At 57.4% G+C, this 23,099-nt stretch overlaps 2 protein-coding genes across 8 annotated transcripts; both read right to left on the minus strand.

Moving 5' to 3' along the window:
• Positions 1–207: 207 nt before the first annotated feature.
• On the minus strand, positions 208–22,520 carry LOC138814614 (FLYWCH-type zinc finger-containing protein 1-like). 5 transcript variants are annotated; one of them, XM_070003667.1, is made up of 9 exons: positions 12,975–13,121; positions 12,418–12,631; positions 6,171–6,516; positions 5,113–5,568; positions 3,350–3,790; positions 2,973–3,236; positions 2,145–2,408; positions 1,353–1,624; positions 208–781 (listed from the first exon to the last, which is right to left on the minus strand). In XM_070003667.1, the coding sequence occupies exons 3-8, from the start codon at positions 6,463–6,465 to the stop codon at positions 1,359–1,361; spliced, it is 1,986 nt and encodes a 661-aa protein (XP_069859768.1). In that variant the 5' UTR covers positions 6,466–6,516; positions 12,418–12,631; positions 12,975–13,121; the 3' UTR covers positions 208–781; positions 1,353–1,358. The 5 variants fall into 5 exon arrangements, with proteins under 5 accessions (XP_069859768.1, XP_069859770.1, XP_069859766.1 ...); XM_070003669.1 differs by lacking the exons at positions 12,418–12,631; positions 12,975–13,121 and adding an exon at positions 22,445–22,520; XM_070003665.1 differs by lacking the exon at positions 12,418–12,631.
• Positions 15,189–22,527, minus strand: LOC138814615 (FLYWCH family member 2-like). Of its 3 annotated transcripts, XM_070003672.1 has the most exons (4): positions 22,343–22,425; positions 19,539–19,684; positions 18,217–18,654; positions 15,189–16,760 (listed from the first exon to the last, which is right to left on the minus strand). In XM_070003672.1, the coding sequence occupies exons 3-4, from the start codon at positions 18,584–18,586 to the stop codon at positions 16,660–16,662; spliced, it is 471 nt and encodes a 156-aa protein (XP_069859773.1). In that variant the 5' UTR covers positions 18,587–18,654; positions 19,539–19,684; positions 22,343–22,425; the 3' UTR covers positions 15,189–16,659. The 3 variants fall into 3 exon arrangements, with proteins under 3 accessions (XP_069859773.1, XP_069859772.1, XP_069859771.1); XM_070003671.1 differs by lacking the exons at positions 19,539–19,684; positions 22,343–22,425 and adding an exon at positions 22,445–22,527; XM_070003670.1 differs by lacking the exon at positions 19,539–19,684.
• Positions 22,528–23,099: the final 572 nt, after the last annotated feature.

A 23,099-nucleotide genomic window follows, 5' to 3' on the forward strand; every position in this document is an offset into this window, starting at 1 on the left:
GACACCGGGTCTGGAGCGGCGGCTCCGGGGCCCCCGCGCGGCCCACGCCGCTGGGGTTCGGGCGTGAGAAGGGGAGCGGCCAAGGCCTTCCCGCTGGGGAGGCATCGTGGGGCCACCTGGCCTCGAGGCGGGCTGCACAGGAGTGGGGTCCCCCCCAGCCCCTCACCCCCCCGCGCAGGCGCGCGCGGAGCGAGGCCTTAGACCAGGTGAGCGCAGCGGGTTTAATGGGGAAGCAGAGCTGAGCAGAGCCGGGCACCGCGCCTTCGCCGGCCGGCCCGCGGCCTTCCCGCCGGGGCCCATCCCTCCGGTCCCAGGGCGGGCTGGGCCGCCCCGCGTCCCTCTCCTCGTGCGCCGGGCGACCCCGGCCCGACCTCTGGCCAGACTCCCCCGTCGTGAGGACTGCGGGCCCGGATCCACACTGCGGGGGGCGGTGCGGCGGGGGCCGGGCGGGACCGGCGCCGCGGAGCCCCCCGTGCGGCTGCGCGGGCGGGAAGGCGGGCGTCTGCACATGCGCAGTTGCGCCCGGCGCGCGCCACGCCGGGCTCTGGAAGCCGGGGCGCCGGCCGCGCGGGGCCGGCTGAGGCGTCGGAGGCCGGGGGAACGCGCCGGAGCCTTCCAGAGTCGGGAGGGCGGCAGCGCCTCGCCCGGCCCCGGCCAGGCGGGGACCGGGGGCCGCGCGGGCCCGCGGAGCAGCGACGGGACTTGGGCCAAGCGACTGGAAGCGGCTGGGAAATGGCCGCGTGCACGGGGAGCCCCGGCCGGGCGCGTGTCGTCCGCGTTCCTGGCGATAAAGACACCCGCGTTATTCCCCAGACGAGAGCGCAGCCAGAACAGGCCCGGAGCAAAGTGCCCGGGCCGGGAGGGGCGCACGCCTGGGGCCCCGGGTTCGACTCCTCAGCACCACAGGAGCAGAAAAGGCCGGGACTGGCGCTGTGGCTCAAGGGGTAGAGCGCCAGCCTTGAGCCGAAGAGGGTCAGGGACGGCGCCAGGCCCAGAGTTCACGTCCACACGCACATACACGCACACACATGCACATGCGCGCACACACATACGCACACACATGCACACACACGTGCATACGCACACACATGCGCATGCACATGTGCACACACACGTACGTGCACATACACACACATATGCACATGTACACATATGCGCGCACACACATGCACACACACGCGCACACATGTAGGATGTCTTAGAATAACAGAAGCAGTAGTTGGGATGGGACAGGTGTGCTGCGGTTTCAGCTTAAAGGGCAGCAACCAGTAGCAAGGAGAAGGCGGGAAGGTGCTGGAAAGGGAAGGCACAAAGCGGTCTTGGCCCAGGGTCCCCGCCCGGCCCTGCTGTACCTGGGCTCACTGCTGGGCAGGGCCAGGCTGCCGCTCCCGCTGCCGCAGGGCCTCGAGACCCTCCAGGTCGGGAGGGTGGCAGTGGCCCCGCATCACCATCACGCGCCGGCCCTGCGTGATGGCGCGGCTGCGGCAGCCCAGCCGGGCCTGGTCCCGGCACATCCAGTACACCTTCTCGCCAGCGGCCTTCTCCTTCCTGTAGAGGAAGCACTCGTGCACCAGGAACTTGCCCCCGAGGGACGTCCTCAGGAACTCCAGGGGCTGCAGGGGCTCTGGAGGGGGAGGCAGGGGGAGCTCAGGTCCTGGCGACAGCATGCCGGGAACAGAGGGCGGGTGGCCTGTCCCCCAGGCAGGAAACGACCATCCCTCCTTGCCCCATGCTAGTCTCTGACGCCCCAGGCCTCTGCCTGCCCCCTGGCCCTGGTCTGATCTGGTCTGGGCATCTAAGACCTCCCCCCCAGCCCCCCCAGGGCCCATCCACCCCTCCACTAATTGGCAACCAGGCAACTCCCTCAGCCTCTAGGGAGCTGCAGGAGAGATCATGAGGTGGGACCAGCATGGGGGGGGGGGGCTGAGGCTGAGCCCGTCCAGGGTTGCTCATAATGCCATGCAGGCCGCTGCCCCCTTTTCTAGCAGCCGGCTGCTTTCTGGCACCACATCAGGGCCAGCGCCCCGAGCCTGGTGCAGCCCCAGCTCTGAGCTCTCGGCCACGTTCTGGGGCATGCGGGCAGGGTGAGTGTGTGCAGCAGGGAGATGGCCCCGCCGCGCCCGCCCGCGCCCGCCCGCCCGCACCTGGGCCTTCCCACTGGGACAGGTTGGGGAAGTGCTCCCGCTGGCGCAGGGCCTCCAGGCCGCCCATGTCGGGCGGGTGGCAGTGCCGGCGCATCACCATCACGCGCTGGCCCTGCGTGATGGCGCGGCTGCGGCAGCCCATGCGCGCCTGGTCGCGGCACGTCCAGTACACCTTGTCCCCCGCCGCCTTCTCCCGCCGGTACAGGAAGGACTCGTGCACCAGGAAGCTGCCCCCCAGGGGCGTCTTCAGGAACTCGGGGCCTTCTGCAGAGGCACGGGAGAGCGGTCAGGACAGCTCCCCGAGCCCCAGGCCTGGGGAAGGGGCGATCTGGGGGTGTCTTGATCTCAGTCATACCTCCCCCCAGCTTGGGCCCGCCCAGGACGCAGAGCCCAGCCCCCTCGAGGACCCCCTCTCCGGAGTCCAGAGTCCCCTGCAAATGGAGCCCCTCAACTCTGGGGGCAGGCGGTGTCTGCTGTGCCTGTGTCTATGCAGGGACTCGGGGGACAGGGGGGCTGGTCAGGGGAGGCATGGGCAACTGTCCTCTAGGGACACTGTCCGCCGGGCCGGGGTTGCAGGCTGTGGTGGTCCTTGGGGGGCAGCCGTGGGGTGCAGATTCACCAAGAGCCACGTGGAGGCATCCCTGCCTGTCTCCCCACAGGATGGGGTCTCCCGGCAGCACGAGGGAGAGGGGCACCCGAGGTGGGCTGAGGACTCGGGGCGGGGGGCAAGGCAAGAGGAGGGCTAGAGGAAAGAACTGTGGCTACTTCTGGAATGTTCTGGAGGCTGGGCACAGGGGATGGGCGGGGCCGCAGGGCTCCTGGGGGCACCTGGGACACCCCAGCGAGTCGGGCTGGGGGGCTTCTGCCTCTGCCGCAGGGTCTCCAGCCCCAGCGCGTCGGGCGGGTGGCAGTGGCCCCGCATCACCGTCACGCGCCGGCCCTGCGTGATGGCGCGGCTGCGGCAGCCCATGCGCGCCTGGTCGCGGCACGTCCAGTACACCTTGTCCCCCGCCGCCTTCTCCCGCCGGTACAGGAAGGACTCGTGCACCAGGAAGCTGCCCCCCAGGGGCGTCCTCAGGAACTCGGGGCCTCCTGTGGGAAGATGGGAAGGACCTTCAGGGAGGGCGGTGGAGGCCGGGGCGGGACTGCCGGACAGGCGGAGGGCTGGGCTCTGGGGCTGGGAGCCCCCAGGGAGGGAGACTCACCCGGGTCCTCGTCAGAGGACCCCTGCGGGGCTTCGGGCTGGGCAGGGGTCTCCTGATCCTGGGCCTTGGCTCGCTTTCGGCCCTGGGGCCGGGGGGCGGGCAGCGCGCCCGTCTCTCTGCCGGAGAGCAGACTGTCCACAGCGCACGTTAGGCTATGGCCCACGAACTCGTACTCGTCCGCCGTGGTCTCCTCCGTGGCCTTCTCCTGCTGCCGCCGGGCCTCCAGCCCCTCCATGTCGGGCGGGTGGCAGTGCCGGCGCATCATGGTCACGCGCTGGCCCTGCGTGATGGCGCGGCTGCGGCAGCCGTACAGCGCGTGGTCGCGGCACGTCCAGTACACCTTGTCCCCCACCACCTTCTCCCGCTTGTAGAGGAAGGAGCGGTACACCAGGAAGCGGCCCCCATAGCAGGTCTTCAGGAACTCTAGGGACCGACCCTGCCCTGGAGGGAGGACAGGAGGACAGAGGGGCGGCTGGGCTCACGCCTGTCCTACCTACTCAGGAGGCCGAGATCTGATGATCACAGTTCAAAGCCAGCCTGGGCAACAAAGGAACTGAGACCTTTACCTCTGATTAACCACCGGAAAACCAGAAGTGGAGCTGTGACTCAAAGTGGTAGAGCGCTAGCCTTGAGGGAAAGAGCTCAGGGGCAGTGCCCAGGCCCTGAGTTCAAGCCCCAGGACTGACAAGAGGAGGAGGAGGAGGAGGAGGGGAGGTAGCGGCAGCGGCAGTGGCAGCCTGTGAGAGCTGGGTGTGACAGGGAACATTAGCAGAGCACCAGCCCATTCCAACACAGCCCCTGGTGCTACCCAGAACAGAGCCGGGCTTCCTCTGCTCACCCCCCCCCCCCCCGCCCTAGGCCCACACCAGGAGGGGGCTGGGCTATGTTCCTGTTTGCTCTTGGCTGTGTTTTCATTTGTTAGGGTTTATTTAATGTAATTCTCTTTATTATTATCTTTAAGTAGTTGTTACAAAGGAGTTGCCATGTAGGCTTAATTTTTTTTTATCGAACTTTTTCAATAATACATGTGCACGCTGCTATAAGTCAAGTAGTACTGAGAGATACTCAGTGGAAAGGAAGTCCCGCCCTGCCTCAGCACCTGGCTCTCCCAGCCTGGGACCCTTAGCTCCTTCTGGGGTCAGGCCTTCTGGAGCCCGCTACCTTGCTGCTGGTAATAAAAACCACCTCTCCCCAAGCCCTCACCTGCTAAGTGGGGGCCAGAACCTCCCACGGCCCCCATGGCAGCCCAGCTTGTTGCATCTGCCTCAGGATAAAGCTCCAGAGACACCAGCGTTTGAGCAAGTTTTCTGAGGCACAGGGCCACCGGTGGATGGGGCTGGAATGTGAACCTGGGACCAACTGACGAACCTTCCCAGAGTTCCTGCCCGGATTCCATCACATCAGAAGCACTGGGGCTTGTTCCAATTCAGATTTCCAGGCCTCCATATCGGGCCTTTCTGCATCAGAGAATTCTGGAAGGACCTCCCCCCCAGAGCCACAGCTGGTTTAGGAGCAGTAGTGCTGGCCCGTGACTACCGGGGCACATTTGTATTTTTGATCTTGAGCACATTTTGGGGAAACACATGGGACCTGACACGCCTAGGTTTTAGCTTGAGCTCAGGCTCAAGCTTCCCTGGCTAGGCTGGCTGGCTGTCTACCGCTTGAGCCAGGCCTGCAGCCCTGGGGGACCCTCCATTTCTGTCTGGGCATGAAAGGACCGGCAGGTTCCCGCCTGCTAAGAGGAAGAAAGGGCGCGTGCTCACCGGGCCTCCGCTTGCGCTTCTTGAGAGGCAGCCTGAGCAGCGAAAGGGCCAGGGCGCGCTCCTCCTCCTCCAGGGCCAGCTGCTGGAGGATGGGGTCCGGCTCCTCCAGCAGCGGCCACAGCGTCACGCCGTCCAGTGCCTCCTCCTCTTGGCCTTCAGCGCCCTCTGGACCGGGGGGCTCGCCCAAGCCCTCCGGCAGGCTGGGGCCGGGCAGTGTCTCCTTCTCGCACCCGGCCTCCGGGCCCTCCTCGTCGGGTGGGTGGCAGTGATCCCGCATGACGGTGGCCCGCAGGCCGCGCGAGACGGCCCGGCCCCGGCAGCCCAGCTCCGCGTGCCGGCGACACTTCCAGTACACCTTGTCGCCTACCGCCTTCTCCTGTTTGTACAAGAAGCCCTTGTGCACCAGGAGGCGGCCTCCGAACGGCGTCCTCAGGAACTCCAGGGGCTGGGGGGCGGCTGAGGGCAAGGAGAGGGCTGGTTAGCTTTCCTGGGGCAAGACTGGAGGCCAGGGAGGGTGGGGTGAGGGGCTCTGGAGGAGGATGGGGTCTGTATGAGTGGGGTCCCTCCTTGGAACCCCCAGCTGTTGGGCCAGAAGTGTATACTGTGCAGCTGGCTTCTCAGGGCGCCGTGGATGTGTTTGGAGGAGTCTAAAAACTCTTTGTTGGTCGTGGGGCTTGAACTCTGGGCCTGGGCGCTGTCCCTCAGCTCTTCAGCTCAAGGCGAGCACTGGAGCCACAGCGCCACTTCCGGTTTTTTGGTGGTTTATTGGAGATAAGACTCATGGACTTCCTGCCCAGGCTGGCTTTGAACCTCAATCTCAGATCTCAGCCTCCTGAGTAGCTAGGATGACAGGCGGGAGCCACCGGCGCATGGCAAGCGTAAGAGCTTTTGCTGTCACTGGCATTCCCACCCACAGGCGTGGCATGATGGCGCTGGCACCCCAGCCTGCGGCGGGCAAACCACACCAAGAGGCTCTACTGGAAGCGGGTAACACGAGGTCACCTAGCTGGATCTCGGGGTGCTGGGATCAGGGGCAACAGGCCGCCCAGATGTCTCACCTGCGTCCACTCTGCTGCGTTTCCTCGGGACAGGCCGCACCTGCTCCTTGGCTGGCGGGGTAGGGGGGGTGCTGGCGAGGGCGGGGGGCACAGACGGCTCCAAGGACACAGCACGGGGCGGGGCGGTGGGCTTAGAGCCCACCCCGTCTCCACCCTGGTTGGGGGCTGGGAGACTCCTGGGGGCGGCCAGGATCACGCTGGTGACGCGCCCCGCAGCAGGCGCCTGGCCGGCCTTCACTCCCTTGGCCTCCGGCTTGCGGGGCTCGGGTAGGGGCATCCCGACACCACGCTCCATTCCCTGCAGAAGATGACTCTCTCCTCTTCTTCCCTGGTCAGGATCTCCGTCCTAAGGGAGGAGGTAAACAGGTCAGGGCAGGAAGCCCTTGGGCCTGGGATGGAGCATGGGGCAGCTGAGAAGGGGCAGGACCAGTGGGCCCCAAGCCTCTGCTCTGCATCTCCGTCCGGGCAGCCATGGTTTCCCTTCCCCATCTAGGCCGACCGTCAGTAGACACTCAGCAGGCTGACAGTGGAGTTTCTCCCCAGTGGAGGTTTGGCCCTGCAGGTGCAGATGTGGCGCACTCACAAGTTCGTCCACTTAACCTTCTTGCCCTGGGGTTCCCTGCCAGTCATTCCTATTGGCCCAGTTTACACCAGAGGCCAGAGGCAGAAACCTGATTGGAGGCAGAAGACTTCACTGTTCGTGTGCCCAGGACCTGCCTGGACTCTCTCAGCCCTGTGGACCTCACTTAGATAAGGCTTAGGCCAGGTAAGCGCCAGCACTCAGAAGCTTCTATCCTAGTTTGGAGGTCCCAGAATGGCCCAGTCCTTGGGAAGTGCCAGGCTATGGGGGAGCAGCTACCTTTGTTTGCTGCGGCCTCAGCTGAGCAGGCCTGTGGTTATGAGGGTGTTGGGAGAGTTCCTCGGGGTTAGGGAGCAGTGGGGGGGGGGGAGAGGGCTGATGGGCCCAGCGGTCATCAGTGTGGGTTGGCCTTCCTGTCATTCTGGGAGGATGCAGTTGGTGGGGGTCTTTCTCAGTCAGTACCCCAAGCAAGCCTGCAATACCCCCTATTTTAAGCTTCTGTACTGCAATTGGTGACAATTCTGTGGTTCCAGTTCCTACTGGACCCTCACTTCTGCCATGAGGTTTCTAGACTGAGAACCCAAGTCCATTCACCAAGTCTCAGCAGCTGCATGATCAGATGAGGCCATGGTGAGCATCATTCAGCAAATGAAAAGGAACAGAATTTGCATTTTTTTTTTAAAGCCAGTGACCAAAGACCAAGTATTACAGGAATTCATTTATAGGAAATGTCCAAGCTGGGCACCAGTGGCTCATGCCTGTAATCCTAGCTACTCAGGAGGCTGAGGTCTAAGGATTTTGGATTGAAGCCAGCTGGATTTTCTATTTTCTCCTTCCTTCCTTCCTTTTCTTTCTTTTTTCTTTTTGTTAGTCATAGGGCTTGAACTCTGGGATTGGGCTCTGTCCCTCAGCTCTTCAGCTCAAGGTGAGCGCTCTACCACTTGAGCCACAGTACCACTTCCGGTTTTCTGGTGGTTTATTGGAGATAAGAGTCTCATGGACTTTCCTGTCCGGGCTGGCTTTGAACTGAAATCCTCAGATCTCAGCCTTCTGAGTAGCTAGGATTACAGGAGTGAGCCACCAGGGCCCAGTCAGATTTCCTTTTCTCTTAAATTGCATTCTCCATGTTGTTTAGAATGAACCTGAATTCTTTACCATGGGGAAAATAATAAACTTCAAGGAAAACTTCAGGGGCTGGGAATGTACCTTAGGGGTAGAGTGCTTGCCTAGCATGCATGAAGCCCTGGGTTTGATTCCTCAGTACCACAAACACAAAAAAGATCAGAAGTGGCTCTGTGTGGCTCAAGTGGTAGAGTGCTAGCCTTGAGACAGTGCCCAGGCTCTGAGTTCAAGCCCCAGGACTGGCCGGACAAAAGAAAGAAAGAAAACTTCATCTCCTAGTTTCTCTCTAACTATGTAAAGCTTAGGGGAAAAGAAGGATCCTTGGCAGGGAGCAGGTGGCTCACGCCTTAGCTATTCAAGAGGTTGAGACCTGAGAATTGAGGTTCAAAGCCAGGCAGGGCAGGAAAGTCCAAGAGACGCTTATTTCCAATAAACTACTCAGAAAAAGCTGGAAGTGGCGCTGTGGCTCAAGTGGTAGAGCGCTAGCCCTGAGCCGAAGAGCTGAGGGACAGCGCCCAGGCCCAGAGTTCAGGCCCCATGACCGACAAAAGAAAGTAGGGCCAGAAGCATGGCTCAAGTCACAGAGCACCAGCTGAGCAAGCAAGCAAAACAAGTATAAGGCCCTAAGTTCAAACCTTGGTACTAGCAATGCATTGACACAGAAAATGTTCCCAGAGGCCTCTCTTGTACAGCATGGTGAGGTGAGTGAGGAGACCTCTGCCCACATCCCGCCCCTCTGGTCCTTCTGCCCCTGGGACTCAGCCAGCATCTCCTCAGTGTCCCTTGCCTTAGGCCTCCTCGCCTTGGGCCCTGTCAGGAAGGAGATCCTGTGCTGTCAGCCCTGATGTCTATGACTGCAACCCGGGGCCTTGTCCCGTGTCACCATGGTGTCACTCTGCCCTGGGGAGGCAGTGGCCTCAAGCATTTCCCTGCATGGCCTAGGACTACACAGTTGATGAAAGTCAGGACTAGAGTCTACGCCTGGCTGGCCCAGACCCAGTGTGTCCTTCCCTGACCTTGAGCAGCTGGTGCTTACAGTATGCTCCCCAGGGAGCAGTCCACTATCCTGCTGTGTCTCAAAGGCCAGGTTTTATTTATTTATTTTATTTTCCCATGGGGCTTGAACTCAGGGCCTGGGCACTGTTCCTGAGCTCTTTTGCTTAAGGCTAGCACTCTACCACTTTGAGCCACAGCTCCACTTCCAGTTTTCTGGTGGTTCATTGGAGATAAAAGTCTCACAGACTTTCCTGTCCTAGCTGGCTCTGAACCTCAATCTTCAGATCTCAGCCTTATCAGAGTGGCTAGGATTACAGGCATGAGTCACCAGCGCCCAGCTGCCAGTTTCTTTCTTTCTTCCTCTCTCTCTTTCTTTCCTTCTAACTTTATTTTGTTTTGTTTTGTCTTTTCTGTTTTAGACCCTGGGGATCGAACCCAGGACATTGTACTTGCTAGGCAAGTGCTTTGCCACTGAGCTACATCAAGTCCTTCCAGTTTCTTTATAGTTGATTAGTTGTACCTCACAGGGGGTTTCAAGTCCAACTTGGCCAATGGAGGCCCGCAAGAGGGGCGGGGACCTCCGCAGCATCCTGCTTTGGACAGCGTCTCCACTTGTGCTGTCCACACACTCTGCCTAGCGCTCCTGGCTGCCCGTGACTCTCAGCCTGGCTGTAGTGGCAGTTTCTAGCCATGTCCACACTCTGGATTACCTAGAATTTCCTGCTGGTGTCTTAGTCTTCTCCCAGGAGAGCCATTAAATTCCAGGTAAAGTCTTAGCAAAGCGTCTGTCTTCCCAGTTGGAGTATGACTAATGCCACCTTCTAGATTCTAGAGTTATAACGTCAAGTTAACTTTCCTTTCCTGTCCTTTCCTTTCCTTCATTTCCTCCACCCTTCCCCATTCTAATGCTGAGGTTTGAACTCAGGAGCTCACGCTCTTACTGGGCGTCTTTGTTCAGCTGGCTCTCTACCACTTGAGCAGGCAACATTTTTGCTGGTTATTTCAGAAATGGAGCCTCATAGACTTTTGTATCAAGACTGGCTTCAAATATCTGTCCTCACTGGGTGTCAATAGCTCAGGCCTGCAACCCTAGCTACTCATAAGCTGAGTTCTGAGGATCATGGTTCAAAGCCAGCCCAAGCAGGAAAGTCCATGAGAATGATCTCCAATAAACTACCAAAAAAGCCAGCATTGGAGCTGTGGCTCATGTGGTAGAGCACTAGCCTTGAACAAAAGAAGCTCAGAGGTAGTGCGCAGGCCCCAGGACTGACACAAAGCAAATACCAATCCTCCAATCTCAGTTCTTCTGAGTAGCTAGGACTACAGGAGGGAAGGCCTAGCTTTGGAAAAAACCTCCCAAGCACGGCCAGTGGTGCAGGTTTGTGATCCCACCTGCTTAGAAAGTGAAGCAGTTAAAAAAGTCGTTAAAAAAAGCAGCCTGTGTGGGGCTGGGAAGGTGGCTCAGTGGTAGAGTGCTTGCCTTGCATGCCTGAGGCCCTGGGTTCAATTCCTCAGCACCACATAAGAAAAAAGCCGGAAGTGGAGCTGTGGCTCAAGTGGTAGAGTGCTAGCCTTGAGCTGAAGAGCTGAGGGACAGCGCCCAGGCCCAGAGTTCAGGCCCCACGACCGGACCAAAAAAAAGAAAAAAAAAAGAAAAGCAGCCTGTGTAACATAGCCTGACCTTACCTCCAACAAAGAAGAGGGAAAGCCCTTCCTGCAGGGTCTCAATGGCTCCTCCTTCACCCTCTGCTCTGCCTAATGAACTATGAGACTCAGGGGTGGGCACTGCCTGGTTCCGGAGCCCTGCGTGACGGCACACGGTCTGTGTGCTGTCATTCCTGGGAGGGGCTGGTGTCCATCCTCCGGAAGATTACCCTGTGCTACTCTAAGGCAGCGTCACAACCCCGGCACCAGTGGCCACTGCTGTGTGGACCAGACACTGCTTTGTTGTATGTGTATGTGGGGTGGGGGTGGGGGTGGGGAGACTGTTCTGCTCACTATAGGGTCGTTAACAGTACCCCTGCCCTCTACCTGCTGGACAGATGCCCCTCAAGTTATGACAACCAATACAGCTGAAAGATCCCCTGACAGGCAAAACTGCCTGAGAGCCACCGCTTCAAGGCAACTTAAAGGGTGCAGAAGGGGAGATCCCAGCCGGGTGAAGGCTCACACCTTTCATTCTAGCTATGCAGGAGGCAGAGATTGGGAGGACTACAGTTTGAAGCCAGCTGTGCAGAATATTCTCCAGATGCCTAGCTCAGCCAATAAAAGCTGGGTGTGACGCCTGTGCCTGCCATGCAGAGATGCATAGCTAGAAGGAACGAGGTCTTGGCTGGCCTGGACCAAAAAAAAAAAAAAAAAAAAAAGTGAGATTCTAGTTAAAAAACGGAATGGGGGCATGGCTGAAATGGTACACTGCCTAACAAACATGAGGCCCTGAGTTCAAATGCTAGTACCACAAAAAGGGAGATTCTAGCTAATGGGAGGCCCCTACCTCACATCTCCTGCTCTAGAGTGACTCATGTGTGCCCCCCCAACCCCGTGTGCTAAAGGGCTGAGTGGGAAGGGGCCATTAGGATGTGAGCATGGTGGGAGGTATTCAGGTCACTGGGCAGGGCGTGCCCCTGAGAGGAAGAGGAATCCCTGCTTCTTCCTCTCTCTTGCCTCCGGACCCTGAAAAGGACCACATGCTTCTCACTACTGCTATATAGCACTGCTGCCGGATGCCCAAAGTGCTCTCACAGTCCTCGACTGAAATCTTTGAGCTGTGAGCCAAAGTTAACCTCTTGTCTTTATAAGTCAGTTCCTGGATATATTTTGTACTTACAGAAAGCTAACAATGCACCCCAAGTCACCCTAGACTAGAATCTCAGCTAGTTTTGCTTCTTCACCTGGCCTAATGCATCTTCAAATCTTCGCCTGTGTACCTGATTGCACCTGCCTTCCATCTGCTTCAGGTCATCTGAGACCTTCCTCTTCACTGCAATGCTCAGCAATACTTCAATGTGCGCTCACGCCAGTTCTCTCCAAAGGTTGCCAGCAAGTTCCTCTTCTTCTATTTATTTCTTTGTTTGTGCTGGGCTTGAACTCAGGGCCTGGGTGCTGTCCTTGAGCTTTTTTGCTCAAGGTTAGCACTCTACCACTTGAGCTGCAGCTCCATTTCTGGCTTTTTGGTAGGTAAGTGGAGATAAAGAGTCTCACAGACTTTTCCTGTCCAGGCTGGCTTTAAACCTGGGTCCTCAGATCTCAGACTCCGGGGTAGCTAGGATTGATTACAGGCAGGAACCACTTGGCAGGTTCCTCTTTTTAAAGCTGAAGCTTCCTCAGGCATCTAAAGCATACCTCTAGCTCTGGGGCTTACTCAGCGCGGCCAGCTCCACACAGTCTAGCCCCAACGTCAGACATGGACTTCTTCCACTAGTCTGATTTAGTGGCTTTGGGGAAAGGAACCAGATAAACCTAACCAAATCACACCGGAAAAAAAAAAAAAAAATCTAAATCACATTCCAGAAACGACGCTGGCCCTGGAAAGCAGAAATGGAAGTTTACATGTGATTATCTGATTGTAGGGGTCCGGCAGACCTCCCACTAGGCCCCCCATTCACGGGTTCGCGTGTTGGCCGGCATGGAATGGGTGGGGATGGAATGGATGCGCGTGCAATGGATCCGAGGAGGGCCGAATCATCTGCGTCACGTGCACTGGGGTCTGCGGCTCCCTTTGAAAACTTGAGGTGCAGCAATCCAACCTCGGGCACCACAGGGTCTGCACACGGGGCGCATTTCTCAGACATGAAGTTTGAAAGCCGTCACCGGCGCAAAGTGCAAGGTCACTGGGGCCCGGGGACGCGGAGATGGGGGGGGGGCGGGGGCACCGCGGGGGGGCGGGCGGCGAGGGCGGGGAGGCCCCCCGATCTGGGGGTGTCGGCTTCAGGCCAAGGGGCTGAGGGGAAAGAGGACGAGGAGTTAGGAGGCGAAGCCCGGGCGGCCCACAGGGAGGCGGCGGCGCCCGTGACGCAGGCCCGGACCCCCCCCCAGCACCGCCCGCGGGGCCCGGGGCGCCCATCCGCCGGACGGGACCCTCCCCGCCCGCTGGGGCCCGTCCTCACCGACGGCAGCCGGCCCTCCCTCTCCCGCGACGGGTCCCTGGCCTCGGCCGCTACAGCCGCAGGCGTCGACCTGGAGGCCCCGGCCACTTGGGCCACCACAACCCCACAGCGCCGGCTCCCAGCCTCCAATGGCCCCTTCGAGAGCGCGCCCTGTGCCCTGCGCGCGCGCGCGCGCGGCCCCGAAGCGGAGCGGACCTCTCGGAACGCCCCCAACCCCCCCCCAGCGAGCATGCGCAGTAAGGCTGCGCAGCCGCTCCTGGGATAAAGTCCTTTTCTCTGGTTCTTCCCAGGGCGCCGCCGAGCTGACGGTCGTCCTAGCCAATGACCGTGCAGGGGCGGGGCCTTTCATATCGAAAGAGGCGGGGCCACCCTGGGATTGGGTAGGGGAGATCAGGGGCGGGGCTAGGGCGGGATTTGTGGCTGGGACTGGGGTTTGCAGGGTGTGATGCTCCATTTCTGAGGTGGCTATTGTCCATTGGTCTGGCTTCTTTGGACATCTGATGCCTTTATGCATCTTTAAAACCTGGGTTGTCATTGAGTATGATTATTTATTTATATATCCTAGCTATGCATCTTTCATCAGATATTTGATCCAGTTCAGGTGGTGTCTTTTTTTTTTTTTTGGTCGGTCGTGGGGTTTGAACTCTGGGCCTGGGTGCTGTCCCTCAGCTCTTCAGCTCAAGGCGAGCGCTCTACCACTTGAGCTACAGCGCCACTTCCGCTTTTCTGGTGGTTTATTGGAGATGGGAGTCTCACGGTCTTTCCTGCCCGGGCTGGCTTTGAACCGCGATTCTCCGATCTCAGCCTCCTGAGTAGCTAGGATTACAGGCGTGAGCCACCAGCGCCCGGCCAGGTGGTGTCTTTTGAACCATAAAAGTTCTTCATTGTATGATGTCTAATTATCATTGTTCTGTGTGATTTTGATTTTGGTGGTTCTGGGGATTGCATGGGGGCCTTGAGCTTGCTGAGCTGGCACCTCCAGCTCTGTTTCAGTTTGTTTTGTCTTGTTTGTTGGTGGTGCTGGGGATCCAACCCATGCCACATCTCACTACATACCCACTCAGTATCCACACTGTCTACTGAGCCATTCTCTAACACTTGCGTTTCTTTATTTTTTATTTTCTTTCTTTCTTTCTTTCTTTCTTTCTTTCTTTCTTTCTTTCTTTCTTTCTTTCTTTCTTTCTTTCTTTCTTTCTTTCTTTTTGTCTGTCGTGGGGCTTGAACTCTGGGCCTGGCCGCTGTCCCTCAGCTCTTCAGCTCAAGGCTAGCACTCTACCACTTGAGCCACAGCACCACTTCTGGTTTTCTGAGTGGTTGGAGAAAAAGTTTCACAGTCTTTCCTGCCTGGGCTGGCTTTGAACCTCGACCCTCAGATCTCAACCTCCTGAGCAGCTAAGATTACAGTCGTGAGCCACTAGTGCCCAGCAGTGCTTGCATTTCTGACAGCACCTCATGAACCTCAGGTTGGCCTTGAAATCACTATGGAGCCTAGACTGACCTGGATCCTAGGATCTTCCTATCTGCACCTCTGAAATGCTGGGATTACAGAAGCAAACCACTACACCTGGCTCATTTTTCCCCCCTATTTTGCTTGTGCTGTGCACTCTGTGTGTGTGTGTGTGTGTGTGTGTGTGTGTGTGTGTGTGTGTGTGTGTGTGTGTGTGTGTGTGTGTGTGTTGGTATTGGGACTTGAACTGAGGGTTTGGACACTGTCTCTCGGCTTTCTTGTTCAAGGCTTGCCTTTTACCACATGAATCACATGTCTATTTCTGGCTTTTTGGTGTTTAATTGGAGATAAGTGTCTCAGACTTTCATCTCTGTGCTAGCTTCTGACCACAGTGCTCAGATTTCAGCCTCTTGCATCATATTATAAACATAAGCCACCCCCTTTCTAGGTCTTAGACTCAGAGCCTTGTGATTTTGCTTGGCTTGCTTGCTTGCTCATGGCTGATGTTCTACCAAATCAGCCATACCATCAATCTGGCATTTTGCTGGTTAATTGGAGCTATAGTTTCATAGACTTTGCTGCTCAAGCTGGCTTTGAACCTCAATCCTCAGATCTCAGCCTCCTGAGTGGCTAGGATTACAGGTGTGTTCAGGATATTAGCTTTGCTCACTAGTACTGGCCATTCTCCAAGCCCAGATGTGCTTGCCATCCCCCATATTACTCTAGTCACACACACACACACACACACACACACAAGGACACTCAGCAAAGGATAAATCAGTGGATTCTATTTAAACATAGAACTAGCAGAAGTTTCCAGGCAAGAAGAAGTTTCCATGTAAAAGAAATATAGCAAAATGCAGATGCTAGTTGGTTTTGAAAACATCCTATTTAACAATAAACAGCTTCTACATCCTACACTGAAAAAAAAACAAAAACAAAAACAAAAAACCGGAAGGCTTCTTTGTACTCAGAGGTGATTTTCAAAGAATAAGGAAACCAAAGGCCAGGAGCTTTGTGGAGGAGCCTGGTGGAGGGCTGGAGGAAGAGAACTGCTTCCTTCATGTTTAACCCAGCCTGGTGACAGCCAGTAGGCTAGGGGAAAGGCTCAGCGCCACCTCGCCCAGAAGAAGCGAGGTGCAGGCTAGGCAGGGAAGTAACCTTCTGATCGTGGGAGGCCCCAGCAGGTGGGAGTATGAGGCCTCTCAGGAACAGGCCCCTGGAGGGAATGGGCTGGCTATCCAGGGCCTGGGCCATGAGCTCCCACTGGCCCCAGTCTAAGGGCAACAGGAAGAGGAAACCTCGGAGCCACCCACCTAGTTATCTTCAGTGGCTCATTTTTCCAGGCCAGAGGGGTCTAGAGCGGCGAAGCCTGGGATTAGAAGCCACAGAGGATGGATCACCTGCTCTGGTTACTCTGGAGAGGCGGGAGGCACGTGAAGACTGGTAGAGGGAAGACGGCTCTAGGCTGGTGGGATTGGGGCCAGGTCCCAAGAACCCAGAATCCTGGAATGTTAAAAACCCGTCTGCAATGGGAAATCGCATAGGGCTGGTTAGCCCAATGAGCTCCCTTCCCATAGCTTAGCATGTTCCTTCCCCTCTCTACGGCTTGGCATGCTCCCTTCCTAGACAACACTAGGCCCATGTAGTAAAGGCAGTAAATAATCAGCCTCCAAACCCTTTACCTTGAGCTGGCATTCTTCTGGGGCAGCTACCACCCTCAAAGGCAGCAAGAGCTCCTTCGAGTGACCTTCAGGTCTGGGCAGTTGCAGCAACCCTTATCTACTATTTGGACCCCAATCCTAAATCCTAGTCCGCCATGATGAAGCCCCTGGCCCTCACATCCACACCAGGGTCTCCGCCTCCTGGCCCCTACTAGCCCCTCCTAGCCTCAGAAGGTTATATAGATCACCTCAGAAATAGCCGGTGCCTCTTCTCACTCCTCTCTTGTGGGAAGGGGTCTCGCCAGTCCCTTTACTGGCAATAAGCCTTTTCTTTGCTCTTTATGCCTGGATGTCTGTGCGGTTTTCTGGCAATCTAAAATACTCTAACAGGGCTCCTTATTTTCTCCCTTTGAATATGTCTTTTCTTACAAAAAGTAACACGCTTGATCTTTTTGAAAACAAACCTCCGCTCCACTTCCCATGGGCTTCTAAGAGCCCTGTGGACAGCTCCTCTCCTCCTTCCCCTCCCCCAGTGATGGTCCTCCAAGGATCCACGGCTCCACCATTGGCAAGGTTACAGGGACGCAGTGCACGGGGCCAGGTGCCCAGTAGCCTTTTCCGGGAGCAGGATGGGAGCCACTGCAGCCAATCCGCTGTGTTCTTTGGTGTCAGCATCTGGAGGGGAGGCAGGTGGGTCAGGCTGGTGGTACAGGACCAGGGCTGAGAAGGGCTGGTTCTGGACATCCCAGGACCCAGCCTGTGCTGAGAGTCCCCTACCTGGCCTGGCTCTAACCACTCCTCCAGGCTGGGTGGGGTGGGGTACCTTCCCAGGCCAGAGCCTCTGATGATTGACTTAGAGAAATAATCTCTACTCTAGGGACCCGAAGGGCCTCAACCCAAGGGCAACAAAGGCTGTTGAGTTAATTCCAAAACATTTGGGGAAGCTGTTGCTCTGCCTACTACTGAGCCTGGTGGCTGGCCCTGTGGCCAGGGGTGGCCCTCCCTCTGCATGTCCCCTGCAGAAGCCTGGCTACAGAGGGACCCCAGAGACAGCTGTGTCCTACCCATAACAGTGGGGAGGGGCTGGGAAGGAGGCTCAGTGGTAGAGCGCTTGCCTTGAGCTGAAGAGCTGAGGGACAGCGCCCAGGCCCAGAGTTCAGGCCACACAACTGGACCCCCCCCCCCAAAAAAAAGAAAAACCAGTGGGGAGAACCAGTCCCCAGCCAGACCCTAATCCCCTCCTCTCTGTGGCATCAGCTCCTGGCCAACCTCCTACTCCCACATGGGCTCCTCTTCAACCCCACAGGTCCTGGGGACTCTACCCTCCACCCCTGGGCTGCTGAATCTCAAGGGTCAGTCACATGGAAGCACTCAGAGATCTGGCAGGCAGGATATGCCTCAGGTCAGGTCCCCTCTGACTCCCCAACAGGACTCCCATGGGTGTGGGAGCCCCCAGCAGGACATGGAGACAGAGAGAGTCCTTTGGTCCCTGAGAGTTCCAGGCCGCTGTTCGGGATATCTAGGGGCTCTGTGCCTGGCTGTCAGATGAACACCCAGCTGAGTCCAAGGGGCTCCCCTACACAGTGAGGAAACCCTGTCTTTTCAGGTCCTGGCAGACTTCACTGGAGTTTGGAAAAGCCTCGGAAAAGCCAGCACAAGGCCACCCAGTCTCTGGCTTCTCTGAGTCCCAGTGCCCAATACCATTCTGGAAGTGGAGACAAAGCAGCTAACTGCAGAAATGAAGGCGCTTTCTACACTGGCCATGCATGGCTTCTAGAACATGTGGAAGGTACACAAGGCCAGGCCCCCAGCTCCACCCACAGACATGACTGAGACAGAGTAGGGGTGTGAGGTGTGCAGGCTGCAGGGGAGGGGCATGGGGGGCATGGCCACCTGGAAGCAATGGCAGGGGCAGAGTCAGGATCTCCAGCTCTGAAGGGATGCACAGCCAGCACCTACCACCCCAGGGCCACCACCTCCCACGTGTGCTCAGAGGAGTCAGGGTCGAGGGCCAGGAGGCCAGAATGAGCAACAGAGACGCTTGGGACAGACGTCAATCCTCTGTGTGGGCAGCTTTGACAAGGGACCAGAGGCCATCTTGGTGTGTGTGTGGGGGTTCTCTGAAACTCACCCAGGCCCAGCTTGCTGCGCTTCTGTTGGGGATCGGGGGGAGCTGCCTCAATGGCCCGCTGAGCCTCTGGGTGGGTCTTGAGGAGGGCCTTGGCCAGCGTAGCAGGGCCTGGCGCGCCCAGGGCCATGATGCAGTGCACACCTTTGCGCTTGGCCCCGGCCACTTTGGCACTGTCTTTGGAGGCTGTCAGCAGGACCAGCTTGGAGAACTTCCTGGGCTTCCTGGGGGCAGCAGGGAGCACAGCTTTGCCAGGCTCCGAGGGCTCCGGGTCAGCCTTCACGTCTGGCTCACTGGGTTCAGGCAGGGGCATGCTGAGCCCGGCTGCGCCTGGGCTCTCCGGCAGCGGCAGCGCCAGACCCCCAGCAGACATGATCCACCTCCTCCTCCTCCTCTGCTTCCTCCCCTCTGGCCAGGTTACTGGGGTTCCCAGGCTCTGTCCTAGGGGAGGAGGCAAGCCAGTGAGTGAAGGAAATCCTTATTCCTCAGGCTCCAGCAGGTAGATCTAGGGAGGATCTAGTGGATGGAGTGATTTCACTTTCCACCAATCTCTGTTCTCAAATTGTAATGTTCATGACCTCATCTTTTTTTTTTTTTTTTTGCATGAATTAACCTTTACAACAGGAAAATATTTAACACTTAAAAAGGCTAGGGCTGATGGGAGACAATGTTGTCAAGACACCTTGTAGATTCATATACTGTTTTGTAGAATGGGAATGTCTTTGTACAACTACTTAAAGATTTTTTTTAATAATAAAATGTTAAAAGAAAAAAAAAAAGGCTAGGGCTGGGAAGGTGGCTCAGTGGTAGAGTGCTTGCCTAGCATGCATGAAGCCCTGGGTTTGATTCCTCAGTACCACATAAGCAGAGAAGGCCTGAAGTGGTGCTGTGGCTCAAGTGGTAGAGCACTAGCCTTGAGTATAGAGAGGCTCAGGGACAGCACCCAGGCCCTGAGTTCAAACCCAGAGCAGGCAAAAAAAAAAAAAAAGGCTAGTGGTGTACATTTTGCAATTCTAGTTATATGGAGAGAATCATAGTTCCAGGCTAGCTTGGATAAAAAAGGACAAAAATCACTAAAGCAAAAAGGGCTGGTGGCTTGGTTCAAGATGTAGTAGACTTACTCGGCTAGCAATGGCAAAGCCCTGAGTCCAAATTCCAGTACCACCAATAAAATCAATCAACCAATCAATCTATAATTACTCACAAGGCAATTTTTTTCATTAGTCCATTACTCAGAGGGAAAAAAGAGTCTCTATTCAGATACGAGATAATACCACAAGAGAAAATGAAGGTGGGTGCTAGTGGCTCATGCCTGTAAATCCTACCTACTCAGGAGGGTGAAATCTGAGGATCATGGTGGAAGGCAGCTGGGGCAGAAAAATCTGAGATATTATCTCCAATTGGCTGTCAAAAAAAAGCTGGAAGTGTGGCTGTGGCTCAAGTAGTAGGTTGTCAGCCTTGAATCAAAATCCTAAAGGACAAACCAGGACTTGAGTTTAAGCCCTAGCATGTGTGCGTGCGCGCGCACACACACACGCACGCACGCACGCACGCACGCACGCGCGCGCGCGCGCGCGCACACACACACACACACACACACACACACACACACACACCATTCTGGCATTAAAAACAGACACAACACAAGCTGATAGAGATAAAGGAGTGACCTGGAGACCTGGGTGGAATGGTGAGAGGGTGGGAGGCAGAGCGTGAGTCAGCCCCTCTGGCTCTCCTTCAAGTCCTGCACAAAAGCACCCTGAGTGCGGAACAAGATCCTGTGACATCAGGGTCAGACCTTCCAAGTAGGTGATCAGGATTACAAACCCCCTCCCCCCCTCCCCCCCAAATAAAATAATCCCCAAACCACACTGATCTAAAGAACTGAATACAAACTTCCTCTTCCAGGAGGTGGCGCTACGTCTTCTCTCTAGATTGTCAGTAAGCTTCAGCGACTCCGTTCCAAGAAGAGGGAACCGTAAAAATAAATTAAAAATAGCAAATGCACCGGGGAGACAGCTCCTCAGCAGCACCACAAGAGACAAGGCATGTGGATGCCGAGCCTCACGTGGCCGGCGTGTGATGACAAGGGCCCCTCAGCTCTGGACTCTTTCCCACAGAGTTCAGGGTAGATCAAGCCCAGCATCACACCACAGGCAGGACCCAGGGGTATTATTCCCACACTGTCAGGTCTGTGGGAGACAGAGGGACGTCCCTAACCACGTCCAGGTCCTAATTCCTGACAGTTTCACCTTATTTGAGAAGATGCAGAAGGAAGGATGCAGATGGAATTAGGGTTGCTCACCAGGAGTTCACTCTGGATTATCCTCAGGCTTAATCACTAGGCTGCTTCTAAGTGGAAGAGGGAGGCAGAAGACTGGGAGAGACGCATCATGACGGAGGCAAGGCCCACTGAGATGTGTCTTTGAACATGGAGAAGGACCACAAGCCAAGGGATGCAGCCCCACTCATCTCTCCAGTGTGTGTGTGTGTGTGTGTGTGTGTGTGTGTGTGTGTGTGTGTGTGTGTGTGTGTGTGTGTGTGTGTGTTGGCACTGAGGATTGAACTAAGACCCTCTCATTCTTTTTTTTTTTTTTTTTGCCAGTCGTGGGACCTGAACTCTGGGCCTGGGCGCTGTCCCTCAGCTTTTCAGCTCAAGACTAGCGCTCTACCACTTAAGACACAGCACCACTTCTGGCTTTTTCTGCTTATGTGGTGCTGAGGAATTGAACCCAGGGCACTGTGCATGCAAGGCAAGCACTCTACCACTAAGCTACCTTCCCAGCCCGAGCCTCTCATTCTTGCTTGACTTTTCCACTCAAGGCTGGCACTCTACCACTTGAATGAGACCTCCACTTTCACTTTTCTTTTCTTTTTTTTTGTCAGTCATGGGGCTTGAACCCTGAGGTTTTTCACTCAAGGCTAGCACTCTATCATTTGAGTCACAGTGTTCTGTTTTTCACTGGAGATAAGTCTCACAGCCTTTCCTGTCCAGGCTGGCTTTGAACTTCAATCCTCAGATGTCAGCCTCCTGAGTAGCTAAGATTACAGAAGTGAGCCACTGGCACCCAGCTCACTTTTAGCTTTTTGCTGGTTAATTGGAGATAAGAATCTCACAGGCTTTCCTGTCCAGGATGGCTTGGAACCTCAGATTTCAGCCTCCTGAGTAGCTCACATTACAAGGTTTGAGCCTGGTGGATTTATGCTTCCATTTTTCCAGTGACACCCACGACAGCTTCCGTATAACTGTGGTTCTGTTCTAAACCACTTAAATTTGTAGCAATCTGTTCATGGCAGTCACAGGAAAATAATACAAGGTCTAACTAACCTCACCAGGAGCTGGAACCTTGCCTGGCTCCTTCTTCAGGTCATCAGAATTATCTTCATAGGAAGACAAATCCCTTACCATTTCTGGGCTGATTTCATGTGTTCTGGGATTAGTGATGAAGGGAGCAGAGGTTGTTAATAAGCGAGATGTGAAGGGTTGTGAACGTTTTGTTTTGTCTTTTTGCTTGCAAAGTGTGCTAGCCCCAGCTGCTCCCGGCAATCTGTGGAAAGCGTCCACGAAGGACACGCATGACGGGGCTTCTGAAGGGATGATGCGACACGTAGTGTCCAGGACAGTGGAAGAAAAGACGGTGCGCTTGGGGGATACCCGAAGGTCCTGGGCTGTATTCTACAGGTGTGGGCTACTGAGGCATGGACCCGGAGTTTTCATCAGGTGATTATTTCTCCCTCAGCACCAGGGCCCAGAATCTTCCCGACAGGACTGCCGTGGGGGGCCGTCCAGGCTGCACGCAGACGGCCCCCCGGCTCCCCAAGGCCGCTCCGGGCCTTCGATCGTCTCCCCAGCCTCCAGCCCTCAAACCTCCGACTCCCAGCCTCCGGGGCCGAGATGGGACAGGACCAGGTGGGGGCGGCGCACCCTGCACGGGGCGGGAAGGCAGGGGGCTCTCGGATGGGGGGGGCGTCAGGCCCGGGGGTCCGGTCCTGGAGGAGGCGAGCCGAGGAGGCAGATCCCGGCACGCCGGGGCAGGGGCACCCTCCCCAGCCCCCCGGACCCCGCAGAGCTGGGCGGGGGGGGGTCGTCCATCGCGGGCCCTCCCCGCCCGCTGGGGCCCGTCCTCACCGACGGCAGCGGGCCCTCCCTCTCCGGCGACGGAGCCGCGGCGGGTTCCCTCCGCCTCAATGCTCAGGATCCCCCCCTCCCCACCTCGGCTCCGGCCGTCACCTCAATCTGGGGTCAAGGCGCGAGCATGCGCGGCAGGGCTCCAGAGCCCATTCCTCGCAGGACTCCGCTTCTCCGGGTCTTCCCCTCGCGGCAGCGGGCTGACGGACCGACCAATCGGCGCGCGGGGCGGGATCGAGGGGGCGTGGCGGAAGCGGATTGGGTGTTGTCGGAAAGGGGCGCTTCCTCCGCGGGGCCGATTCCGGTTTCCGGCCCCCGCGGCGGCCCTCGGCCCTGGCGGCCCGCCCGGTCCCCGCGCGTTGGCCCCGGCCTGGCCGTTTGAGCACCGGACCCTTGTAGTTGTATAGCAGCCCGGTGCCGTGGGCACCAGGGTGCGTCTGGGCGCAGCCCCGAGCGGCTGCTGCAGCTCCGCGCTCCTGGCCGAGTAGTCGAGGCCCGCTGAGGCCTCCGGGAGCCTCGGGCACCGAGCGCCCCGGCCGGGCCGCGGGGAGAGGCCGCGGGAGCCCTCGGGGCGAGGGGGCGGCCCCGGGCTGTGTCCACCGCGAGCCCTCCCGAGCCGGTGTCACTCCTTAGCCACACCGAGGGACCCTCCGAACTTAGTTTATTTCCCTTTGGTGGGACGCGGGGCCGGGGCCCAGGGCCCTGGGCTCTGTCCCCTCAGCCCTTCTGCGCAAGGCTAGTGCGCGACCACTTTGAG

This window comes from Dipodomys merriami, unplaced genomic scaffold (assembly GCF_024711535.1).
Source record: "Dipodomys merriami isolate MVZ:Mamm:240054 unplaced genomic scaffold, mDipMer1.0.p SCAF_60, whole genome shotgun sequence".
In the NCBI taxonomy this organism is placed as follows: Eukaryota; Metazoa; Chordata; class Mammalia; order Rodentia; family Heteromyidae; genus Dipodomys; species Dipodomys merriami.

Excerpts from the sequence above, each read along its gene's own strand:
- LOC138814615 (XM_070003671.1), bottom strand. The coding sequence starts at position 18,586 with ATGTCTGCTGGGGGTCTGGCGCTGCCGCTGCCGGAGAGCCCAGGCGCA. Across the intron at positions 16,761-18,216 it reads GCGCAGCAAGCTGGGCCTGG|ATGCTGACACCAAAGAACAC; the intron begins GTGAGTTTCAGA and ends CCTCCCCTCCAG.
- LOC138814614 (XM_070003664.1), bottom strand. The coding sequence starts at position 11,816 with ATGGAAGGCAGGTGCAATCAGGTACACAGGCGAAGATTTGAAGATGCA. Across the intron at positions 6,517-11,759 it reads TTGAAGATGCATTAGGCCAG|GACGGAGATCCTGACCAGGG; the intron begins GTGAAGAAGCAA and ends CTCCTCCCTTAG. Across the intron at positions 2,409-2,972 it reads GACTCGCTGGGGTGTCCCAG|AAGGCCCCGAGTTCCTGAAG; the intron begins GTGCCCCCAGGA and ends GTGCCTCTGCAG.